This window comes from Chrysemys picta, chromosome 9, assembly GCF_011386835.1.
Source record: "Chrysemys picta bellii isolate R12L10 chromosome 9, ASM1138683v2, whole genome shotgun sequence".
Classification (NCBI taxonomy): Eukaryota; Metazoa; Chordata; order Testudines; family Emydidae; genus Chrysemys; species Chrysemys picta.
The window spans coordinates 78,717,836-78,741,030 of NC_088799.1; the positions used below are offsets into that span (position 1 = coordinate 78,717,836).

Consider the following 23,195-nt stretch of genomic DNA (forward strand, 5'->3'; position numbering starts at 1 on the left):
GGTAGCGCTGGCTCGGGCAGCTCGACTCTTAAACAGAGCCGAAGTCTGAGAGGGGAGGACTCGCAGAGCAGCCGCGGGAGGGGAAGTGCCCGGACGGTATTTTTCCCGGACATGTTCGGCTTTTTGGCAATTCCCCCCGGATGGGGGTTTGATTGCCGAAAAGTCGGACATGTCCGGGAAAAACCGGACGTATGGTAACCCTACCCTTACCCATCTGGTGGGGGTCCATTATAGGTGCATGGGTAGGGTTACCATTCGTCCGGATTTACCCGGACATGTCCTCCTTTTCGTGCTAAAAATAGCGTCCGGGGGGAATTTGTAAATAACTCAAAATGTCCGGGATTTCCCCCCTCCCCCGGCAGAGCAGAGCTGGGAGGGCTGCAGGAAAGTCCCGGGCTGGACTCCGGAGCAGCTTCCTCCTCCCACCCTGCATTCTGAGCCGGCCGGCAGCTCCTCCTCCTGCAGCCCGGTCCGGCAGCATTGTGCAGGGCCAGGGACCGGGTTTTGTTGCGCTGGGGAGCTCAGCCATGTGTCCGGCTCGGCTCGCACAGAGCCCAACACCCTGTTCTGAGCAGCAGGGTAAGGGGGCCAGGGAGGTTCTGGAGGGGGCAGTCAAGAAACGGGGGGGGGGCTTTTTGGGGGGAGTGGAAAAAGTTTTGGGCAGTCAGGGTACAGGTAGGGGGTAGGGTCCTGGGGGGCAGTTGGGGGGAGTCTTAGGAGGGGGCAGTTAGAGGACAAGGAACAGGGAGTCTTAGGTAGGGGGTGGGGTTCTGGAGGGCAGTTAGGAGCAGGGGTCCCAGGAGGGGGCAGTCAGGGGACAAGGAGCAGGGGGGTAGGGGGCTGGGAGTTTTGGGGGGGAGCTGTCAGGGGGTAGAAGTGGGGAGAGGGATCGCAGCAGTCAGGGGACAGGGAGCAGAGGGGTTTAGATGGGTTGGGAGTTCTGGGGGGGGGGCTGTCAGGGGGTGGGGAGTGGTTGGATGGGGCGTGGGAGTCCCAGGGGTCTGTCTGGGGGTGGGGGTGTGGATAAGGGTTGGGGCAGTCAGGGGACAAGAGGCAAGGAGGCTTAGATAGGGAGTGGAGTCCTGGGGGGCAGTTAGGGGCAGGGGTCCCAGGAGGGGGCAGTCAGGGGACAAGGAACGGGGGGAGGGTTGGGGGTTCTGGGGGGGGCGGGAAGTGGGAGGGGCAGGGGCGGGGCTAGGGCGGGGCTCCTCCCGTCCTCTTTTTTGCTTGTTGAAATATGGTAACCCTACCTTCACCCCTCCCTTCCCAACAGCAGTTACAGTAGGCACTACATGGTGGTGTGTTAGAAAAGTTCCCGTCCGCATGTTTATCTTTGGCCTTGTAGGCTTATACGTAGTAGACTTTCCCCTCCCCCTCCCTTATCACTACTGCTTTTGCTAGTTTGAGCGAAACTGCAGCTGTATGCTAAAAAAGCTATTCTGCTTTTAGGCTGTTAGCATTGAGGCTGGTTAAAGTTCACAAGATGGAGTTGCTTTGGCTCACTTAGACCCAGAGCAGGGGGGTTTCATCGGCACTTATGGCCTTCCAACCTCCCGAGTTACCTGGTAGCTATGCCTAGTGACACCAACAAGGGTAAAAATACATTGAGTTTAATAACACAATAAAAAAGAGTGGATACTATTGACTGTATTATTCTTTTACATATTTAATTTTAAACATCTTTTTTAACATTTAAATTTAGCTGCCACAAAGTTTCCAGTCTCTGCGCCCTTCAGAAAAATCCAAGGAACCTTGTTGCAGAATTTAGATCTTGCTTGCCACAGAGCACTAGATATTGACTGTAATGCTGTTATGGGGTTTTGGTCAACTGTTGTCACAATCACAGTTAAACATGGATGACAAATATGATCCTGCTGGTTCCATCCTCTTCTGCAATTGGTGCCAAATGGCCTGGGTGAAGTGTAGTCAGCACATAATTACCTCAAAGCTCACTCTTATCATGTTTTAGGTCCTGTGAGATCCAGTTTTACACCTCACCAGCCATCGGCGACTTCAGCTTCTTGAGCAGGTGCAGTAAATACAATCTCCTGTCCGTATGTTGGTCTGCATAAACAAAATGATGCAGGCTGGGCATTTGGGATGAGAGGAGAGAGAGCCAATCCCAATGACATCACCTAATTCCAGAGCAGGCAAACTAACATCATTGGACTGTGGCAGATTTGAAAGGGTTTTGTGTGTAAATCATAGACTCATAGACCTTAAGGCCAGAAGGGACACTCATGATCATCTAGTCTGACCTCTTCCACATCGCAGGTCACAGAACCTCACCCACTTATTTCTGCAATAGACCCACAACCTCTGGCTGAGTTACTGAGAATCCACTGTTTACTCTAGTTCAAACCAGCAAGTGACCCATTCCCCATGCTGTAGAGGAAGGCAAAAAAACCTCCCCAGGTTCTCTGCCAATCTGACCTGGGGAAAAATCCCTTCCTGACTTCAAACATGGTGATCAGTCAGTGTCAAGGCTCCTTCCCGACTCTGAACTTTAGGGTACAGATGTGGGGGCCTGCATGAAAACTTCTAATCTTAACTACCAGCTTAGATCTGGTCCGCTGCCACCACTCCCAATGGGCTAACTCCCTTCCCTGGATAGCCTTGAGAGACTCTTCCACCAACTCCCTGGTGAACACAGATCCAACCCCTTGGATCTTAAAACAAGGAGAAATTAACCATCTCCCCTCCTTTCTCCCACCAACTCCTGGTGGATCCAGAACCAGTCCCCTTGGATCTAAAAACAAGGAAAAATCAATCAGGTTATTAAAAAAGGCTTTTAATTAAAGAAAAAGGTCAACATCATCTCTGTAAAATCAGGATGGAAAATAACTTTACAGGGTAATCAAACTTAAAGAGCCCAGAGGACCCCCTTCTAGCCTTAGGTTCAAAGTTACAGCAAACAGAGGTAAACACCCTAGCAAAAGGTACATTTACAAGTTGAGAAAACAAAGATAAAACTAACACGCCTTGCCTGGCTGTACTTACAAGTTTGAAATATAAGAGACTTGTTCAGAAAGATTTGGAGAGCATGGATTGATGTCTGGTCCCTCTTAGTCCCAAGAGTGAACTCCCATCAAAACAAAGAGCACAAACAAAAGCCTTCCCCCCACCAAGATTTGAAAGTATCTTGTCCCCTTATTGGTCCTTTGGGTCAGGTGTCAGCCAGGTTACCTGAGCTTCTTAACCCTTTACAGGTAAAAGGATTTTGGAGTCTCTGGCCAGGAAGGATTTTATAGTATTGTACACAGGAGGGCTGTTACCCTTCCCTCTATAGTTATGACAGTCAGACTCTGAGCATGTGGGTGAGACCCACCATCCAGACAGCTGGGAAAGAATTCTCTGTAGTAACTCTACATCTAGGGTCCTATCTCTCGCCATTGGAGATATTTGCTAATAGCAGTCGCAGATGGGTGGCATATGCCATTTTAGGCAACCTCATCACACCATCCCCTCCATAAACTTATCAAGATCAGTCTTGAAACAAATTAGGTTTTTTGCCCCACTGCTCCCCTTAGAAGGCTGTTCCAGATCTGAACTCCTTACAAGAATAGTATATACAGCATATGCTGAACATTCTCATTTAATAACATGTTTATAAAAAACTATTTGTTTTAGACTTGACCCTTCCCTTGGGGTGGTGTCCACCTACCTGGTGCTGTTGTGAAAGAGACACAGGGACTTGTGCACCAACTTTGCCTCTAGCTTGTATCTCCGTCTCCGTCTCTGGAGATATTTAAGAGTAGGTTAGATAAATGTCTATCAGGGATGGTCTAGACAGTATTTGGTCCTGCCATGCGGGCAGGGGACTGGACTCGATGACCTCTCGAGGTCCCTTCCAGTCCTATAATCTATGATTCTATGATTCTATGATTGTAAGCTCTTCCATGACTTGTGAGGAAGTGATCAGAGTAAAAACAAAGCCAAAATAAATGGATTCCCAGCACATTTCAGTTTATACAGTTTTATTTATAAAGAAATTGCATAACTTTGCAGCATTCCAGTGAGTGGCATAAACAGAATGTAACACATTTCCTTGACAGCATTCAAATAGTTACAGTTGCTAACAAATGATGATTGTATCACACCACACATATAAGATTGGTACATCAGGGACTGCTCTAAAAAATCTATGTGCACTAGAGTGGTCACTACCGCATGTTTTGGCTGGGCTGGGCAGGGCAGCAGATTAGCTTTCGTCTTTGTCAGCTTCCTCCTTCTCATCTTCGTCGTCTTTCTCCCCCTTGAGTTTTTGGCGAGCAAATTCCTCAATCACAATGTCCTCCTCACTGGAGAGAAGAAGACAGCATGATAAGGTCTCAAAATTGGGACTTTGGTTGACTACACACATCATCTGCCTCGGGAGGGAGAGGAGGGAGGGTCACAGTGTGAAAGTCCCAAAAGGCTGAAGTCCCTGCTCAAATCATCAGGACTATGGAGACAATGTCCACTTTCTGTTGACACCCAGCCTCACAGGACTCCTCAATGCACATGTTCTGCTGAGGAACAGTGCTTTGCCTTCTGTACATATTTCAGCCCTGGCCCCAGGAGGCTCGGAGTGCTAACTGATAAGGACAGTGCAGTGGGGAACATTTACTGAAGGAAATCCACAAGATGTGCTGATAAATAGTAAATAACTACTCAAGTGGCTGAGACTTTTACCAGCAGCAGCAATGCAATTCTGCCCAGGACACTCAGCTAGGTGTGTGTATGGAGGGGGGAAACCTGCATCTAAAGAGATTTCTGAAGACAAAGTTTTACACAGTGATAAAACAAACAAAAAAATGGAGACAGAGAGACATAAAGAGGATTAATTACCTCCTCGCAAGAGGGAAATGCAAAATGACACCATGAAACAGAGAAAGAGGCACAAAAAGGAACAAAGGAAAAAAGGAGAAAATTCAGCAAAACAGGTTCCAAAATGTTAAGAATACAAAGTGATTCGACAAACTGCATGAAGTGCAAGTGGGTAGGAAAGGGACCGATCAGGGGGTTCCGTGCTCCTAAGAGAAATTTGAAATATCCTGACTAGACCCACAGAGGGGCTATAAAGGGCACATTCTTTGCTGTGAGAACATGTGAGTAGTTTATCTAGGCACAGGCAGCTCCTGGACTCTGCCTGTTCCCAAAGTACTGTTCTGATTTTCATGCATTTCTCCAGTGTCCCGCAGCAGCAGCTTGCAGGATATAACTAGACACAAAAATGGGTCTTTCATGGTCTTGTAACTACAGATCAAATTCATAGCTGGTGGACTTTGGAGTGGGGGATGGATTTGGCATTGTGAGATTTCCTAGTAGGCAAACTTGTAAGCGTGGCAACTCCATCCTGGTGTTTTGGTCAGTATAAATTGCTGCCAGCTGGGGAAGTGGGATTTCACCATTAGAGTCCTTTGGATAGAGTGTTCTGGAGCTAAACAGAATTACCAGGGCAACACAGGACTTTATCTTATGAGGCTGGCTCTCAATATATAATTCATTGGCACATAGCAGGATTTAATGCTAACAATCCTGGTGGATTTGTGTCCTGTTGGGACAGTTTTTGGATGCTTTAGTAATTTCCACCAATTAAGGTAGTTACAGGATTTATTGCTGTTAAGAATTCAGCCAGTGCCCTCTCTCTAGGGATATTCTGGATTTTGTTTTGGTTGCAGTTTCCTGTAGTCCAGTGCCTGGAGTGCAGCCTCCAGCTGCCACTAAGCTTAAGTGAGCTGGAGCCAGCTGAGATTACTAAGGAAGCAACAGTACTGGGAAAGCTGTAGTCTGTGTTCTGAGCTGTGCTGATTGGAGCAAGGGACAGAAATCTCCATCAGTGGGACATCTATCATAGCAACAGAGCATTGCATGTATCTATGGAGCCAAGTCGGTGACAGCAACTCCCTCCAGAAAATAATGAAGTAACATTGAAATAGGCAACACAGTTTGGATCTGAAACAACAGGGGCCAGTGTGATTTTAGCAAGGAGAAGAAAAGCCAGGAAACTATAAAATAAACAAAATTAAGCTGCAAACATGCCTCTCTCCCAGCTCTGGTTTCTCCTCTCGCTATGACAATGCTCATTTTAGCGGTGACATCACATTGTAATGTCATAGTGTCTGTTGTGATGTAGAGAGCACAAGTTTGTGGGGCCTGAGCCTGAGATTTATGATGGATCTTTTGGTCCAAGACACTCACAGCACAGGAGACTCCATATTGAAATGGGAGCAGGTTATTTAGTATTGCATCTATCTCCAATGAGTTTATGGCACAGATTTCTTACAGAAAGTGTTGGTGTAGAGGCTGAGAAACCTTTTCCTTACCTTGGCTTGTCTATAGTCCATTTATAAACACATCGCGGGGAGACAGAGAAAGATTGAGAGAGACACACAGAGGTTAGTCTGAAACAGGCATTTCAAAAGGACATGTTCTTACTGCTGGGATATTTCTATTGGAAAGACATATTCTGGGGCAAATAACTGAAAGGGGTCATGTGTTTTATCTGCAGAGTTACTGTGGAAGATCAGTAATAGACATGTGGCTGAGACACCATACAACCTTGTGAATATTTCTCAGTCTAGAGCTCAAGACAAAGTCAAATCTTCCACTACACTACACACATTGTGGAGTTTTGTGTTTATTATAAAATGACTCCACTCAATTCTGCTAAATAAGCATTAAGCACAGTTCACAGCTCTCCCGTTACATGTGTTGTGTTTAGTGGCTCAGACATGCAATTGCAAAATAGGACCTTTGCTCCAGCAGAGCATTAGCCTCAAGTCTTGGGTGAGCATTGGATCACCACCCTTAAAAATTTGTCCTCCACTACAAACCCATGGCATTATGAAGTTGTGATGTCTGTGCCATCACAATGCAGCATACTGGTGTGATGATGTAGTTGCGTGTTCTGCAAGATACGTTTGCAGGAAACGAGATGGTCCTGTCAAGATCTGGAGAGGTGGCAAACTTATGGGAGACCCCCCAGCACGCCATAGACAGATCATGGCTAAAATAATGTAAGTGGGAACAGCTCTGACTGACTCCAAATCCATTGGAAACAAGGGATTTTGGAAAGCACAGCCCGTGCCATTTTCATCATTGGCACACTGTGCAGTACATCATGGGAACTGACCCAGTGATGGGTCAGTTTCAGAAAGTGTGGAAGCTCGGTTTGGAGAGGGAATAATACAAGCCTCTCTCTTTCAGGGTGTGTTAGAGTTTCCAGGCCTGGCCATGTTGGAAGGAACAGAGCCACAGAGAAAAGGGCAAATGAACTGATCCTACCCTGGAAAGGCTCTGAGGTTTGCTTCCATCTGGGTTGGGTCTTCTCTGAGCTGAACTGCTTCACCTGGCCTTTGGGATAACCGATATCACTAGTGTTTCTGACACCTTCATAAATGTGAATGCGTTTCCTCCCTGCTGCTTCCCTAGTGAAAACTGTATTCCAGCGTGATCACTTACCATCAGTGGGCTTTGGGTGCATCAGAATAAGAGGCAGCTCAACACCAACATCGCTGGAAGGAAAAGCACACATCTCTTAAAGGGGAAAATTACACAGAGACAGTTGTGAGGGAAAGCACAGAATATGTTAAATCCTCCGGAACTGATGGCCTTTTCATTGGGCATGAGTACAGGTCTGGCCGTCTCTGCTCAGGCTTGCTTATAGCACCCTGGCAGTCATCGAAACATCCCACAATGCTTTGCAACAATCAGATAATCAAAATCGTAATTAAAACTGATATGTGTTAAAATGTAACCTTAACTTTTGTGGGACAAGGACAGTGTGGGGAGCAGTTGTGTGTTCTGCATTAGAAACACCATCCAACTCCCTGAATGGCACTGCAAAATACAGCTCAGAGAGTGGATTGGAGAGAGGTCAGGCTGCAAATCATGCTTCAGGTCAGAAAAGGCCTTGGATTTTCTACTTGCTCCACTGTGTCCTCAACTTTGAGTGAAGTTCTCTTAGCACAAGTCATCTGCTGGGTAATTGCACTAATGGCTGAGCAGGGAATATAAGAGCCCAGAGAAGAGGAAGAACAGGAGTACTTGTGGCACCTTAGAGACTAACAAATTTATTAGAGCATAAGCTTTCGTGGACTACAGCCCACTTAGGAGCCACCCACTAGCAGGGCACAGGAAGGTGTCACACAGGCGGTGTGGGGCTTGACAATCACATCTTCACGCAAGGTGTCTGAAAGTGTGTGTGCATGTGTGTGTGTGTTTGGAGGTGTGAAGCTGTGGGGGCGGCTTGATATTCATTCCTGTACAGTGAAAGGAGGATTCATTGTCTCTGGGCCCCGTGCACCATCCGATTACAAAGCTCCATAAGCAGGGACACCATTCCTGATAGACACCTGTCAACTGACTCATTCTTTACCTTGAAGTGAGATCTCCCAGGATGCTGTGGGGATGAAAGAAAGAACACAGAATTCAGCTAAAGAACAGTAAAACAAATACAAACGTAATGAATGAGTGGAAAATGTCCCCTTCTGGACAATGAGGCTTTTCATTTCGTGTCACAGTTATCTTGGGCAGGTGAATGACACCCTTCACAGGTCCCTGCTGTCATGGCACCCAGGTATCCTGTGGTGATGTGTCAAGAGTCCCATACTCTCCACTCCATTACCCAAATCATAAATGAAAATACTGAATAGTACTAGACCTAGAACTGACTCCTGTGGTACCCCATTACATACGCTCTCCCAGTTTGACAATGAATCTTTGATAACTTCTTTCTTTGAGTATGGTCTTTAACCAGTAATGCACTCACCTTATAGGAATTTTATCTCCACCACATTTCCCTAGTTTGCTTATGAGAATGTGGGGCATTAGAGAATGTTTGGTAATAAAGTGAGGTGCAGGGCTATAAATGAGGATGTGACCTGGGAGCAAAGGGGTGGGAATCATTGAGAATCCAAGGAATGGATGCCATGTGGATGACCCAATGCCTGGATGACTTAAGTCAGTGGTTCTCAAACTGTGGGTCAGGACCCCAAAGTGGGTCGCGAAGCCATTTTAATGGGGTTGCCAGGGCTCGCATTAGACTTGCTGGGGCCCGGGCCGAAGCCTGAGCCAGAAGCCTGAGCCCGACAGCTTCAGCCCTGTGTGGCGGGGCTCAGGTTACAGGCCCCTCACCTGGGCATAGGCGCCGACTCTGTGGGTGCTCCAAAAATTAGTGGGTGCTCAGCACCCATCAGCAGCCATCTCCTCCCTTTCCCTCCCCAGCACCTCCTGTCCACTGGTGGCCCTTCTGCTTAACTCCTCCTCCTCTCTCCCAGCGCCTCCCGCCCGCCACGATCAGCTGTTTCGCAGTGGGCAGAAGGTGCTGGGGGGAAAGGGAGCAGTTGGCTGCCGATGTGGCTCGGGCGGGCTCAGGCTTCGGCCCCCTCCACCTGAGGCGGTGGGGCTCGGGCAGGCTCAGGCTTCAGCCCCCTCCACCTGGGGCGGTGGGGCTCGGGCGGGCTCAGGCTTCGGCCCCCCTCCACCTGGAGTAGTGGGGCTCGGGCGGGCTCAGGCTTCGGCCCCCTCCACCTGGGGCGGTGGGGCTCGGGCGGGCTCAGGCTTCGGCCCCCTCCACCTGGAGCGGTGGGGCTCGGGTGGGCTCAGGCTTCGGCCCCCTCCACCTGGCGCAGTAGGGCTCGGGCGGGCTCAGGCTTTGGCCCCCTCCACCTGGGGCGGTGGGGCTCAGGCGGGCTCAGGCTTCGGCCCCCTCCACCTGGGGCGGTGGGGCTCGGGCGGGCTCAGGCTTCGGCCCCCCTCCACCTGGGGCGGTGGGGCTCGGGCGGGCCCAGGGTTTGGCCCCCGCTCCTTGGGTTGTAAGGAGTCGTGGTGCAATGTAGTTTGAGTACCCCTGGCTTAAGTGTTTGTAGGGTACAGAGGGGGCCCCAAAGGCAAACTAAGAAATCCAGTTATTAGCTATTTCCCTGGTCAGTTCATGTCAGTATTATTATGATTAGCTGTAGTAGTATTGTGGTAGTGCCTAGGAACTCCAGTCATGGACTAGGACACTGTTATGCTAGGTGTTGTTCAAACACACAACTCTTACACCAAAGAGTTACACTCTATGTATCGGAGAGATGCTCACCCTCCTCTGGATACCACAAGGTTGACCTTCACTTTGTAGGACACCAGGATCCCCAATACCTCCTTGTCCATCCCAGCTCTCAGTCTACAAGAAAAAGCACAGAAAAGAGGTCAGAAGATGACCTGGGATGAGATGCCATGTGATCAGAGGGGGCTGAATTTGTTGCCTGATGATCAGGATGACAGCTACTGAGATAGGTTTAAGCCACCACAACAATGACAAAAATCTTATATCTGTGACTGCCATAGGGCTCCATCTTGTGCAGAGGGAAGTACTGTAGCTGTTTAACTGCACAGCCACATGGCACAAAGGAAGGGAAGACTAATGTAGCTGAAAGCATGGAGGAATTTCTGGGGGTAGATGGTAATTACCAAAGCTGGAATTTTATCAGGACACTAGAGCTGATGCACCTGCTTTTGGAAAAAGTGCGATGGGATCTTTTAAAGATCATGGTCAGGCCCATGGGTTTACCTCTCACCTGCAAGATGGATCAGTGGGTGTGGCATCCTCATCACAAACTCAACAAAATCTTCAGCATGATTAACAGTCTCTGCTCAAGAAGGTCTTAGAAACAGAGCTGCAGGGACTGAGGCAGGACAGGATCAAGGTACGTAAGCAGTGTGTAGGGGCCCAGGACTGGACTAGCAGGAGTGGAGGCTGCAGCTCAAGGTTTGGGTACCTAGGTATTGGCAAGCAGCACTGGATGGGTACAAAGTGCGAGTGGTGTGTGGGAAGTGGTTGTCTGGCAGAGACTGATAAGAGAAGCAAAGAGATCAGCCGGAGAACATGGTTGGCAGGGTGGAGGCCTTTCTCTTACACGGTGGTGGAGGCCAGGTTGGTGTCCTCATGTTTGAGTTTGCCGTCAAGTGCCAGGCCACGCTTCTCACGGTTGGATGATAGGCTGGGAGTCACTGTGTAGCTTTTGGAGAATGTGGAATTGGCAGCCACAGTCTCACTGAAAGGGATGCAGAGAGGAAAGCTCAGAACAGCCACCAAAGTCCCAACAGAGAACAGGGCAATGACAATTGCATGTAACCCGTTGGAAAGCTAGGATCCTGAGCTGCCTGCTGCTGCACCAGGGAACGGCTTGTGATTATGGACCCAGAGCAGATGCGTCTGGGCAGAGGAAGGTCACAGCACACTACCTGATCCCTTCCCCCAACCCTGCTGTCTGTATGCCCCAGGAAGAGGAGAATCTCTATTTCCCACCCCAACACACACACACACACACACACACACACACACACACACACACACACGCCTGCTGTCTGTATCCCCCAGCTTCTATGTCTCCTTTTCTCTCTTCCACTCTCCTTTCTATTCCTTCTCCCCTTTTCTTTATCCCTCTTCTTTTACACAGGAACTGCCAGATTGGATCTGACCTGTGACCCATCTAGTCCACGCAGTATCCTGTCTCTGACAGTGGCCAGCACCAGAGGCTCCAGAGAAAGTTGCAAGGACCCTGCTGTGGGCAGTTGTGTGACAATCTGTCCCCAGGGAAGTTTCCTCCTAGCCCCCAGTAGTTAGACAGTGGCTTATGCCCTGATGCATGGGGGTTTATATCCCTTCCAAAGCTCTGTTGCTTTTTTCCTATTTACTATTAGAACTCAGGATATTCTTGCTCCGCATTGAAATGTCATCTTTCCTGTCTCCTCTCTTTCCCCATCTTTCTCTTCCCACTCCTTGACTCTCTCTCTCTCTCCATCACTCTATTGGCCAGCCAAGCCCAGTGGTATATGAGTTGCTACCTCCTCTAACTTACAGTATCTCTTCTGTGCACACGTTCTTCATATATTTGTCCAGCGAATAAAGAACCACATCCGTGATCTGCTCGACTGATCAGAGAGAAAGGGAACACAATTCTATCCTGGCAATGACATGCGTATCACATAGAATGTTGCACACACTGTCCTTGGCTCTATACAGAGGCAAGCACAGGAATTTAAATTTGACCGCTTTCGGAGGGGCACATTAAACACACACAAATGAAAGGTTCGCGTGACACCCCCGCTCCAGATTTCTCAGGACACCCTGGCGGGGACGCCCAGCAGCAAGATGGCTGCAGCTCCCCTGGCAGCTGCACTCTCTGTGTCCCTGATGCCCCTGGGGAGGGAGGAAGCAGCAGGGCGGCTGGCTGCCAGCTGAACTCCTCCTCCCACTCCCCTTACACTGCTGCTTCTTCCCCGCTGCTGGAGTCCCAGCACTGCTGCCTGCTTTGCAGGCACCCACTGAGGTGAGTCAGGGCTAGAGGCAGAGACAACACCTGGGATTCCAGCAGCAGGGAAGGAGAAGCAGCAGATTGCACCTGCAGGGATCAGGGAAGGAGGAGCTCAGCTGGCAGCCAGCCACCCTGCTGCTTCTTCCCTCCCTGGGCTGTAGAGACACGCTGAGATTGGAGGTGGGGGGGTATGCTCCTGCTTGCCCCCCCCCCTTGTGCATGCCCCTGTGACACTGCAGCTCTATAGCATCTCAGGAGGTAGTTCCTTAAATCAGTGGAATATCAGGGGGCTTCCCAAGGATTTTCCTAGTCATTCCACCACTGAATTTACAGCTTTGATAAAGTTGGAGCATGACACACGTAGTGCAGGCTTCTGGCCTCTCCGTTGTTTTACATCTCATCCCTCCCCTAACAGTCTGAGCTCTATGATGGCTGTGAAACTATTGTGTCTCTAAACCGCAGCCCTAAACCATACAGAGAACCTGGTTCTTCCCTCCCATGCATTGGTTTAAAGGAGGTATAACCCCACAGAAGTCAGTGGAACTACACAGGTGTAGAACTGGTGCAAGTGAGAGGAGAAGCAGGCACAGGGATTTACTCTCTGGGCCTGGGAGAGTGGGGAAGAAAAGAGGGTGAGGCATTTGGCCTTGTGCCCAACCAGCACAGTTCACCTATTGGCAGGGCCGGCTCCAGGCACCAGCGTAGCAAGCAGGTGCCTGGGGCGGCCAATGAAGAGGGGGGCGCCACGTCCAGCCGTTTGGCGGCAATTCAGCTGCGGGGCCATCACTCCCTCTCAGAGCGAAGGACATGCCGCCGAATTGCTGCCGTAGAATGAACCGGCGGTAGAGCTGCCGTCGCGGCTTTTTTTGTTTGTTTTTGTTTTGCTTTTTGCTGCTGGGGGCGGCAAAAACGCTAGAGCCGGCCCTGCCTATTGGGCCCATGTGCACACTTATTTATAGAACCTGACTCTCACAGAGGTGTTTTAAAGGTCTGCCCCAGGGTGTGGGGCATGAGCAAAGTGTAGGGCAGAGGGCAAAAGGAAGGATGTGGGGCACAGGAGGTAAGAATGAAGCTGAGGCTGGGGATGTGCACCATGCTCCCTCTCACCTGATATTTTAATTTTCTTCACAATCTTGTTGGTGGTGTTGTTGATATTAATATTGACAGTGATTGGGTCTCCGTGGTAATAGATCTGCAATCAGAATGGCTCTGGTTACACTGCGTGCTAACAGGAGTTAAGGAAGTAACCAGATACTGTGGTGAAGGGCACCAAAGTAAGGACCTAAATAGATAAGTAGAAGTTGAGGCACCATGGAAAGAGAGGCCTGTAATAGTTAGGATGCAGGGACCCAAGGGAATGCATATGCAATGTGCACCAGGACCTCTCCTCTCCAAGAAGGGGACAGCCCAGATCTGAGGGGATCCTTTATCTTCTTGGGTCTGTGGAGAGGGTCTGTTTCCAAGCACTAGAAATACAGACATAGAAGAGAAAGTTCCAGCCCGACTAAACTCCTGAGGATTCACACCTGGGTAAAGCATGTCTTAAAAAGTACAGGCTGGGATGAAGCCCCCAGATTTGTTTGCAAATGAATGATGGATGCTGGAAGGCTGAGAGGCACAATAGGTTAGCAGGCTGGAATGGGTGTGAGATCCTCTTCTGGAGCCTCAGTTTCACAGCTGAGCATTTCTGCTGTAATCAGTCTCCAGCAGCAAAGGGAAAGACCAGCATGTCCCAGTCTGTGTGGGACAGACCCTACTTGCAAGAGTACAGGGGAGAGACTCAATACAGACCTCCTTATCCAAGGAGGCCTCGAGGTGTAGGGGCTTGTCAGACATCATGAATTGCCTGGTAGTCTCTGACTTTGGTGCTGGGCCCGTATTTACTGGGGCAAACTGGACCTTTCGGATCACCAGTCGCACTGAATTCCTGCAGGGATGAGAAATGGCCAGGCCTGTAAGCACAGAGACATTTGGTCTGTCCCATAACCTACCCTTCTCCCCCAGCTAGATCTAAAAGAACGGAGGAAAATGTCTGTTTGCTTAAACAGATGAACACTTTTATTCCCCTGCCCCAGGGTGCATGGGCAAACCAAAGTCTGCTCTTAAGAAGCATTAGAAATGGAAACAGAGGCTGGCACCCTTAAATCAAAAAGCATGAGGCAGGGATGATGGAGGCTAAAGCCTGTGGCCTCCATTGGAAGTCTAAACCCAGGGCTGCCCTCCTGCAGGGATTTGGCCTGAGGGGAGAAACTTGGTTCTTTTGCTTTAGGGTGATGGGGGAAGAAGGGATGCACTGGAATTACCTCTTGTGAATTTTCTCCTCCAGATTTTCAGCACAAAATCCTTTGACCTCAAAGTCCACACCACAAGCCTGAGGAAAACACAGATGGCTACAAGGTTATTGTGATAGGCCTCGGGATGGAACAGGGCCCCTTAACTTCCATCAGGGATAATAAGTGCTGATAGTTACATTTATTCACCTCCCTTCCTCATCACATCAGTGTGTATCCTCGACCTCACTGAAGACCCTGTCTCTGCATGAAGCGGCTGTGCTACCTCCCTCTCAGAGCTGCCCCCCAACTGGCTGTACCATTTTGCTTGACACCACAATGGAAGCAGCATGTGATTTTTGGAGCCCTAAAGTTGGGGGAAGTTGTTGGAGACAGATTCTTAATTCATCCGTCCACTCTGTGTCTTTCTTTCAGACCAATGATAGGTATGAAACGCAGAACTCAAGCTCACCTTTCCAAGATCATCCGGTCCTGGCTGGAGAGTGACTGAACAGGGCAAGTTGGTCGCCATCTGCGGGAGAGAGGAAATTTTTACCAAGAACACCAAACCCAACCCAGCGGAACAGCACGATCAGAGCTCGGGTTCCTCCTCACTCACTGTAATGTCTGACTCCAGACCAGTGATTCCTGGCACTGAGGGCTGTCAGGATGGCAAAAGCCCTAGCTGGAGTCCCCTGAGGCTTGGGGTTTATGGTGGGATAGATGTGTCCCTGGCAGGTATTTTGGAAGTAGCTGCAGGTGAGTTTCCTTTTCCATCATGGCTATAGGCTCAGATAAGGAGTGTGCCTGAGGATTAGCACCCTAAGGCAGAAATGGAGCAAGGAACTTCACGCACACACGCACACACACACAAACACACCCATATACACACCTCAAGGTAGCACCTCATTTGGGGCCCCATAGTCTCTTCATAATTTCTTAAGCCACTGTCTATGACATGGGCTTTATGTCTGTTCATAGGAAGCTTCTGTTCAAGTTGATGCTCGTGCTTGTTCTGCCCCAACCCCTTACCCAAGGGACAAAATCCCAAGACTGCTCCCCCAGCAACATGGGAACACCTTTGAGCTGATGTAGCTGAGAAGGATACTACCATGAGTTAACTCCTTGACTTAGTTGCCGCTGATCCTGGATCATTTGTTGGGGAGCATGAGAAGTGGCCAGTGCTTCACAGCTCCAGAGAGACTGTGCACAGCAAGAGATACTGGAGGGTGTGAATGGAAAGAGCCATGTGTGTTGAGAAGTTCTTACCTCGAAAGTGAAGGGGTAAGCATGCTCGCCCAGCTTCTTCAGCAGCTTTTCCTGCAAAGGAGTGAGGGAAGTTGGCGTCTGTTCTGGCACAGGAGGATAAATCTGAGTGCTCAGGACATAGAGGTCCTTCCTGAAGGTCAAGCCAATGACATCCAGGTCGTCTCGGCCATAGCGGAATGCACAAGTCAAGGTCACATACACTGGGGCCAGTGCAGGACAGATGGAAATTGAAAGAGAGAAAAGAAGATGAGCAAAAGGAAGGAATGGAAATAAGGAAAGGGCAGGTGGAGGAGCGGGATTGAGACAAGAGAAGAGACCATGTTAATGACTCTTCAAAATTAAAAGCAGTTTTTTTGTGCAGGCAAAAATCTGACCCAATTATCTAGGACTGGGTCTCTAAAGCCCAGTGCAAAGATAGGAAGATCCATGAAATCCTTCTTCAAGCCTCTGGTAGCTTCAGAATCAGTCCCCAAGACAGAAGAGAAGAGCAGAAAACAAAGACAGTCTTTTGTCTCTGGCTCAGGAATGGTTGCTTTGAATAGGGAGACTGATGATCACTAGGCACTTTAATCTAACTACAGTCACAAGGCATATCATAGCCTCAACATTTGCATCTTATTGCTGCAGAGAGTTACCTTTTCTATCCTTCAGATACTCTGGATCAATCAAGACAATACCATCTGCAAATAAGCACAAGAGGTGCAGGTGAGCTCAGCCTTCGCAACAGGTGGGGCTGCAAATGGTGGGAATGTCCTTTTAAAAATGCGCTTTATCCATAAAATTTAGTCAACAAAAGTAGCTCCTTTCTCCATCTACAGAGACATTAGCTCATCCCATAGGGAAATTGCATGTTGAAGAGCTGCTACTGCTTCCTAAAATACTTCTGAAACCATTTCCATGTAAAAAGAACAGGAGTACTTATGGCACCTTAGAGACTAACAAATTCATTCTCTAAGGTGCCACAAGTACTCCTGTTCTTTTTGCGGATACAGACTAACACGGCTGCTACTCTGAAACATTTCCATGTAGTGATCAGTTTTCTCCATATACAGTCCTGCCTGACCCCCTGGGTACATACTCAGGCAAGCTGCTCATGCTGTCATGGGCACATTTCTATTTTCATGAGCAGAGCTAGTACATGTCTGTCTGCCTGCTCCTACGAGCTAGATTTTCTGCTTTTCCCACCTTTGCCTTATGTTACAGATATTTGCAGGAAACCAGTCTCGCTTGTTCCTGTTGCTTGAAAATCTGAAAATCACTGCCCACTGGAACATATGGAGCTAAGCCATTTTACACCAGCTGAGGATCTGGCCTCATGAAACCTCTGTTTGAAACGTGACAACCAGCTACACAGCAATCAGCTGCAGTGTCACATGCAGAGGATAATGGCTTGCAGAATGGGATGGGGAAGATAACGTCACTCACCTACAGGTTCCACAGAATCTACATGGTCCACGAAATCTCTCTTCCCCAAGTAGATGGATAACTGGAGGCAGCATGAGGTGGGAGAAAAGAAAAAAGAACGGCAAAGAAACAGGTTGTTGTTCTTCATTTGATCAGTGGAAGTTTCAAGTTTGTAGCTGTGGCTGGGATCAGGGAATGGAGATCTCTTGATTATTCAAGTTATCAGAACAGCCATCATTACTTAGGGACTTCATTATATTTAAAAAAAAAAAATTCTTCCTGAAAAGCTCCATGATAGCACCATGCCAGGTGTATCAGAAATAGAGCAAGAGAGAGATTGAAGGGGGAGGGATTCCCCACAATGCACCCCTGGTGGGTTGGGAATCCCCCGGTATGGAGTCTCTGACACACATGTTCCTGCAGGTCTCTCTTAGTAGTGCCTGGATAAATCAGATACAATTTAGTTCAACATGTAAAGTGTCCTGGGATACAAATGTGCATGTGTCTGTGTTCTGCAGCCCCCCCAGGCGTGCCCAAGCTCAGCGTGTATTTACCTTCCCATTGGGGCTGGTCTTCTTAAAAACCCTGCAGAGGAAACAAACACAAAGGGGTTGGGAAGGTCTGGGAAAAGATTGCAAGTCCCTGCAGGCTGGCCTCTGCCAAAGTGCTGTGTTCAGAGAAAGGGAGGAGAAGGGGAATCAGTTCACCTGGTAGTTAGGAGGAAGTCGGGGAGCGAGGCTGAGTCTGTAGCCAGAACTCTTGGCTACGGAGAAGTGGGCATGTGAATTCAGGATCTTTGGGGATTCAGTCCCTTGCATAGTCAGACCCCAAACTGAGCCCCTGCCTGTTTCTGCCTGGTGAAGACTCAAATGGCTGGGGAAAAGGGAGATATCATATGCCCTGAGCTCTTTGAGCTGTGGATTTCTCTGCCCACTATCATGAGGCGAATATTCCTGGTGGGGAGAGGTGGAGGACATACTGTTGCCACAGACTATATTTTAGAAGCTGGGGAGGAAAGCAGGGAACTGCAATGTGTGAGTGTTGGCTAGTGAACAGCTCCTGGGGTTAGGGAGGCTGTGTGTATATATCCCTTCACTGTAGAGTATGGTCAGCCAGTCAGGCACTGCTCCTGCTCCTGTCTCAGGTAGGGCTGCTGCATTCCCCCAATTCTCTCTAGCTGCTGGCACTGGGGAGTGGATTTCTCCACAGGATGGGGAGCTACTGTTGCCAAACACTCAGGCCTGGTCTGAGTAAACATAGGTCAACAGGTGCTCAGGGATGGGGAAAATCCACACATGTACATAGATGTGGCTGCATACGCATACAGACACCGCTCTCATCAAAAGAGACTGGACTTGGGACCTTCAGCAACAAAGTTAAACTGCTTGATCTATGAGATGGATGCAGGGTGTATAGTCACTGGGCCCAGCCACTACACATGAACACTGCAGCACATATGACCCACAAGGGCCGGGTTTTTGTGATGGTGGGGTTCCTCCTCCTTTAAAGTATCAAGAACTGGCCACTACTTGGGCCAGGACACTGGACTTAATGGACCACTGGACTGGATTGATTTTGGCAGGAGCTGGGACACTTGACTGGGTTGGAAGTTCCTCTGGTCCTATGTCCATCTGGCTCCTGGCCCGGACTCTGGAGGATTAAAGTCGCCTTGGACATCCTTGCCAGCTGGAGGCTGATGCTAAGGAGCTGATAGTGACTTCAATGTCAATTCCAATTACCATAATCCCACGTTCCCTTTGCATCGAGTCTAACATTAAGCACCCAGCTTCCCTCAGACGCAGGCTGTGCTCTGGGCTGGATACAGAGTGGGAGAGCTTGCATAATGCCAGCAGATGGCATTGCATATGCATGACAGAGAGACGGATGGGCCACCAAAGCCAGGCAAAGTCCCTGTCACCCACTGCTAAACACACGTGCATGAGACTCCTGCCCATCCCTGGAGGATGGCACGTCCCAGTCCCACATGGAGAGAGAGCAAAGGGCGACATGGGCTGGTTGCAGGACTGTCCCTGGAGGGGGCTGAGGCCTTCAAAACAATGGGCATTTACCCCATTCCATCCGATCTCTGTAGGGCATGGACTGCCTCCACTAGGGCTGGGGTGAGCTAACCCAGTGTGTTTGGGGTCCCCTCTTTCCTGTGAAGGGTGCTGCATGTTGGCACTCTGCAGTGCCCCAATCCCATACATAGTGGGAGAAGGAAGAGGAAGACATACTTGGAGCTGTCTGACATTTTCAATCAGTCGTTGCACAGCAGGGGTTCTGCAAAAGGAAGCAAAAGAAAACAGTCAGCAGCAGAGGCTTCAGAGAGCCCTTTAAAGTTTGGAGGGAGCATAGATTTGCGCTCCTCCCACCTGACCCTCCTCTTCCCCTCTCAGGCGCCCCCCTCCCATCAGCAGCCTGACTCCCCTGGCCCATGAGCCTCTACACCATAGTTCTCAAACTTTTTTGTACTGGTGACCCCTTTCACATAACAAACCTCTGAGTGCGACCCCGCTTATAAATTAAAACCACTTTTTAACATATTTAACACCATTATAAATGCTGGAGGCAAAGCGGGGTTTGGGATGGAGGCTGACAGCTTGCGACCCCCTGACCCCCCAATTTGAGAACCCCTGCCCTACACCCACCTCCTCCAAATCTGAGTGAGTGGCATTGCGCATTGCGACCTGGCACGTGGGGTCCCAGTGCCACTCAGGTTTGGCCCAGCCAAAAAGTGGCCAGGCCATGGCCTGGGCGGCCCCCTGGTTCCACAGCCTAGGGTCAGCAGGGTGAGATATCTAGGAGCCCTAGTTCTCACAATGACAGGTCCAACGTTTGATGGGACACTAGGATATTAGGATAGGCCAGGGCCTTCTTTCAGCCTGGGGTCTCAGGCTATGGTCTCACTGGTTCTTTCATACGTCTCAGGACAGCAGAGGAGCAGGCTATGAGGGGGGTTAGGGCATTCTGTTTCCCAGCCCAGGTTTGCTCCTGATTCCCTAAGGACTTGGTGGACGTGGCTAGGTGCATGCACCACTGATGCAAATTTAACTGTGGTTCGAGGATACCGCATAACCCAGATGGGAACAGACCTAGCATCCAACTCTTCCTCTGTTACATTGGAAGGCAGCAAAGAAAATGAGGGTCAGAAAAGGTGAGAGTGATGAGTAGGGCAGGACAGATGTTAGAAGGTGACAGAAGAACCACTTTGGACCATCCTGATGGCGAGTGACTGTTGAGTGAGCGTCTGCGGGGCTGGGAAAGAGAAATGAATGAATGAAGATACTAGAGGAGCTAGCATTTTACGCAAGTCCTTATCTGCAAGAAATTTGCTGTAATGACTTATTAGGAGGAAGCTGCTGGTTGCTATATTGCCAGCCCTCTATAAAGGGAGCTAGGAAACCAAGCTTAGCGCAGTCAAGACCAATGCATATTCAAGCCACTAATTACATACAACCTCCCACGAAGGGGTCTTTGAACAAGGACAAAGAGCTGGCTTTCCCCATAAGAGAAGTCTCTTCCTTAGGTCCTATCCTCTTCTGACAAGATACAAGTAACTCCCATTGGAGTCAATGGGAGCTGTGCGGGCTCAGCGCCTCTGAAAATTAGATCCTGCATGTCTTAAACTGGGTGCCCAAAAGCTGAAGCAGCCAGAAATAGGGCCACTTCTGAAATTGTTGTCCTTACATTCTGCACCACAGTTTCCTCAGCAGCTTGTCCCTTGTAAAATGAGGATAATAAGCTGATCGCACTTTGTAAAGTGCTTTGAGATCGGTGGATGGAAAGTGCTAGTTAAGTGCTAAGTATTGTTAATTATTATTACTCTGAAAAAGCACAAAAATAGGGCAGGTAAGATCCATCTCATACTGCTGCTATAGGAAATTATTTCTCCTGTCTCTACCCCCACATCAGTTTAATGGGAAAGCACAATTGCCACTATCATTGCTCATTAGTCCTTAGCACTATACACATACCCAGGAAGACACAGTCCCTCCCCCAAAAAGCTCACAGTCTACACAGTGGGCTTTCCTATAATTCAGCCTGTGGGAAATGAAAATACCATTCTGCTTTGAACATTTCCATATTTAACCACTTCTACCTCTAGATCTGTCTCTCACCATTCATGCATCCATCATCTTTCTCTTCACTTTTTACATAGCTACTACGGGGACTGCTTTTGCTCTTACTGAAATCCATAAAAACTTCCATGGTTTTAGTGGTGCAGGGCCAGGGTCCCAAGGTCCATTCCAGGGGAGTGCAAAACCTATGTCAATTCCCGGGACCATAGATATCCAGTTCCGGTTCCTTCCCTCTGCCCCAGTGAATGGTCTGAGAGCATAGACTGCCTTAGTGATCATATCATCAGAGACAATTTCAGGTAAACCCTGCACTGTAGTGTTGTGCCAACATGGAGTGGATTCTGGCTTTGCCCTGCACTCGGGGGCATGCTCAAGATCTTCTCATCATCTGAATGAGTTTTACTTGATCAGTCTTTGCAGCCAGAATTATACTTGTAAACATCTCAGTTGTAATCAGCTAATTTGCGGGGAGCTTAGCAGGGATGAGCTCAGTATCTTAAACTTGGATAGCCCTGCTTAAGCCAGGTGGGCTAGGAACCCAGGCAGAACGCTAAGTTGGACAGAATGTAGGCAGAGCTTTTTTTAGTGTAATTAAAATGAAACCCAGGAGAAAAAAGAAATCAGAACTCTGGGGGAAAGAGGGATGAGCCCCCTTCTGCCCCACTGGGAGACAGGTAATTAATTTTAACAGTAGACTGTGCCTTTAATGCCCTGTGGAAAAGCTCTGGGATTCTGAAACCCTGGGCACCTGCCCTAGCTAGACCTCAGGAACAGTGGCAGGCTGATTATCCTGAGTCCAGAGAAAGAGGAAGCAGAGGAGGATATTATGGGCCTCATCCATTCCCCAGATGGAGACAAGGCCGGGCTGTGGCAGGATGTTGGTGGTGGGATGTGATGGGAATTAAAGAAGAAAGTGGAAGGAGGAAGCCAGAGAAGAAAGGAGCTGAGTCCCCTCCTATTTCTCCTAAGGCCGCAGTGAGGAAGGGTGCACTAGGGATTTGGAGACATATTATGGCTTGGTTAGGATGGGGCATCTCCTATTCTGATACATTAACACTTCTGTTCTCTGGTTTCCAGCTCAACCACATGCAGGCTCCTGGGTTCCCTGCTTGGAGTCGGCAAAGTTCTTTAGCGTCTCAGCAGGCAGGCAGCCCTCTTTTAGCCCCCTGCGGGCCAGAAGATGCTACCCACCTACCTAGCCGCTATTGATTATTAACATTACTGGTCCGCAGCACTTTACAAGACTCAGAAGGGTCCCTGCCCCAGTGAGCTCATAACGTAACCACACAGGATAAGCGACCTTCCCCCAGAGTACTGGATGGGAGGGACAGAATCAGCCCCTCCCTCTCCCAGCCTGAGAAAAAGGGAGGTAGAGAGGTCTTACCTGTGAGATGAGTGAACAGAGCCCAGCTCCTCTTCCAGCCCCTTCTTCTGTAGCCAAGTTACTAGGAGGCTTCTGCTCTCTGCTCGTAGGCTTCTTATAGCTCCTTGTTAGTCCCTCCCCTGGAGGCTGCTCTTGCCAGAGGGGCTTTGACTGGAGATGTGATTTGTGTGTGTGTGCGTATTGTAGGGGGAGTATTTTGAGGCTAGAATCCTATTACTTGATTAGTTGGGGGACTTTTAGTAAGTAAGAGTGGGCTATAAATAATGCTTCTGCTGGAGCCCTGAGAAGGCAGATTAGAGAGATAGGTAGAGCAGGCTTAAACCCTGATGATGGTACTGTAATTAGGATGGATGCTTTGCTCTTGCACATTTGAAGTTTGCACAATGCTGGGAGCCTGTTTCCACAATTACTGCACTGCTGCAAAATCACACCAGGTCATTAGGAGACTTGGTTTGAGAAGCTAGCAGGGAGAGGTGTGGCGAGGAGCCCTGGGAAGCCCGGG

At 49.1% G+C, this 23,195-nt stretch overlaps 1 protein-coding gene across 1 annotated transcript; it reads right to left on the minus strand.

Annotated features, from left to right (window-relative positions):
• Positions 1-3,980: 3,980 nt before the first annotated feature.
• ARR3 (arrestin 3) lies at positions 3,981-22,786 on the minus strand. The gene is made up of 16 exons (XM_065556814.1): positions 22,694-22,786; positions 19,465-19,510; positions 17,785-17,815; positions 17,252-17,312; positions 16,462-16,506; positions 15,827-16,026; positions 15,030-15,089; positions 14,591-14,658; positions 14,079-14,214; positions 13,395-13,479; positions 11,832-11,904; positions 10,887-11,024; positions 10,070-10,153; positions 8,363-8,386; positions 7,443-7,499; positions 3,981-4,385 (listed from the first exon to the last, which is right to left on the minus strand). The coding sequence occupies exons 2-16, from the start codon at positions 19,479-19,481 to the stop codon at positions 4,202-4,204; spliced, it is 1,263 nt and encodes a 420-aa protein (XP_065412886.1). The 5' UTR covers positions 19,482-19,510; positions 22,694-22,786; the 3' UTR covers positions 3,981-4,201.
• Positions 22,787-23,195: the final 409 nt, after the last annotated feature.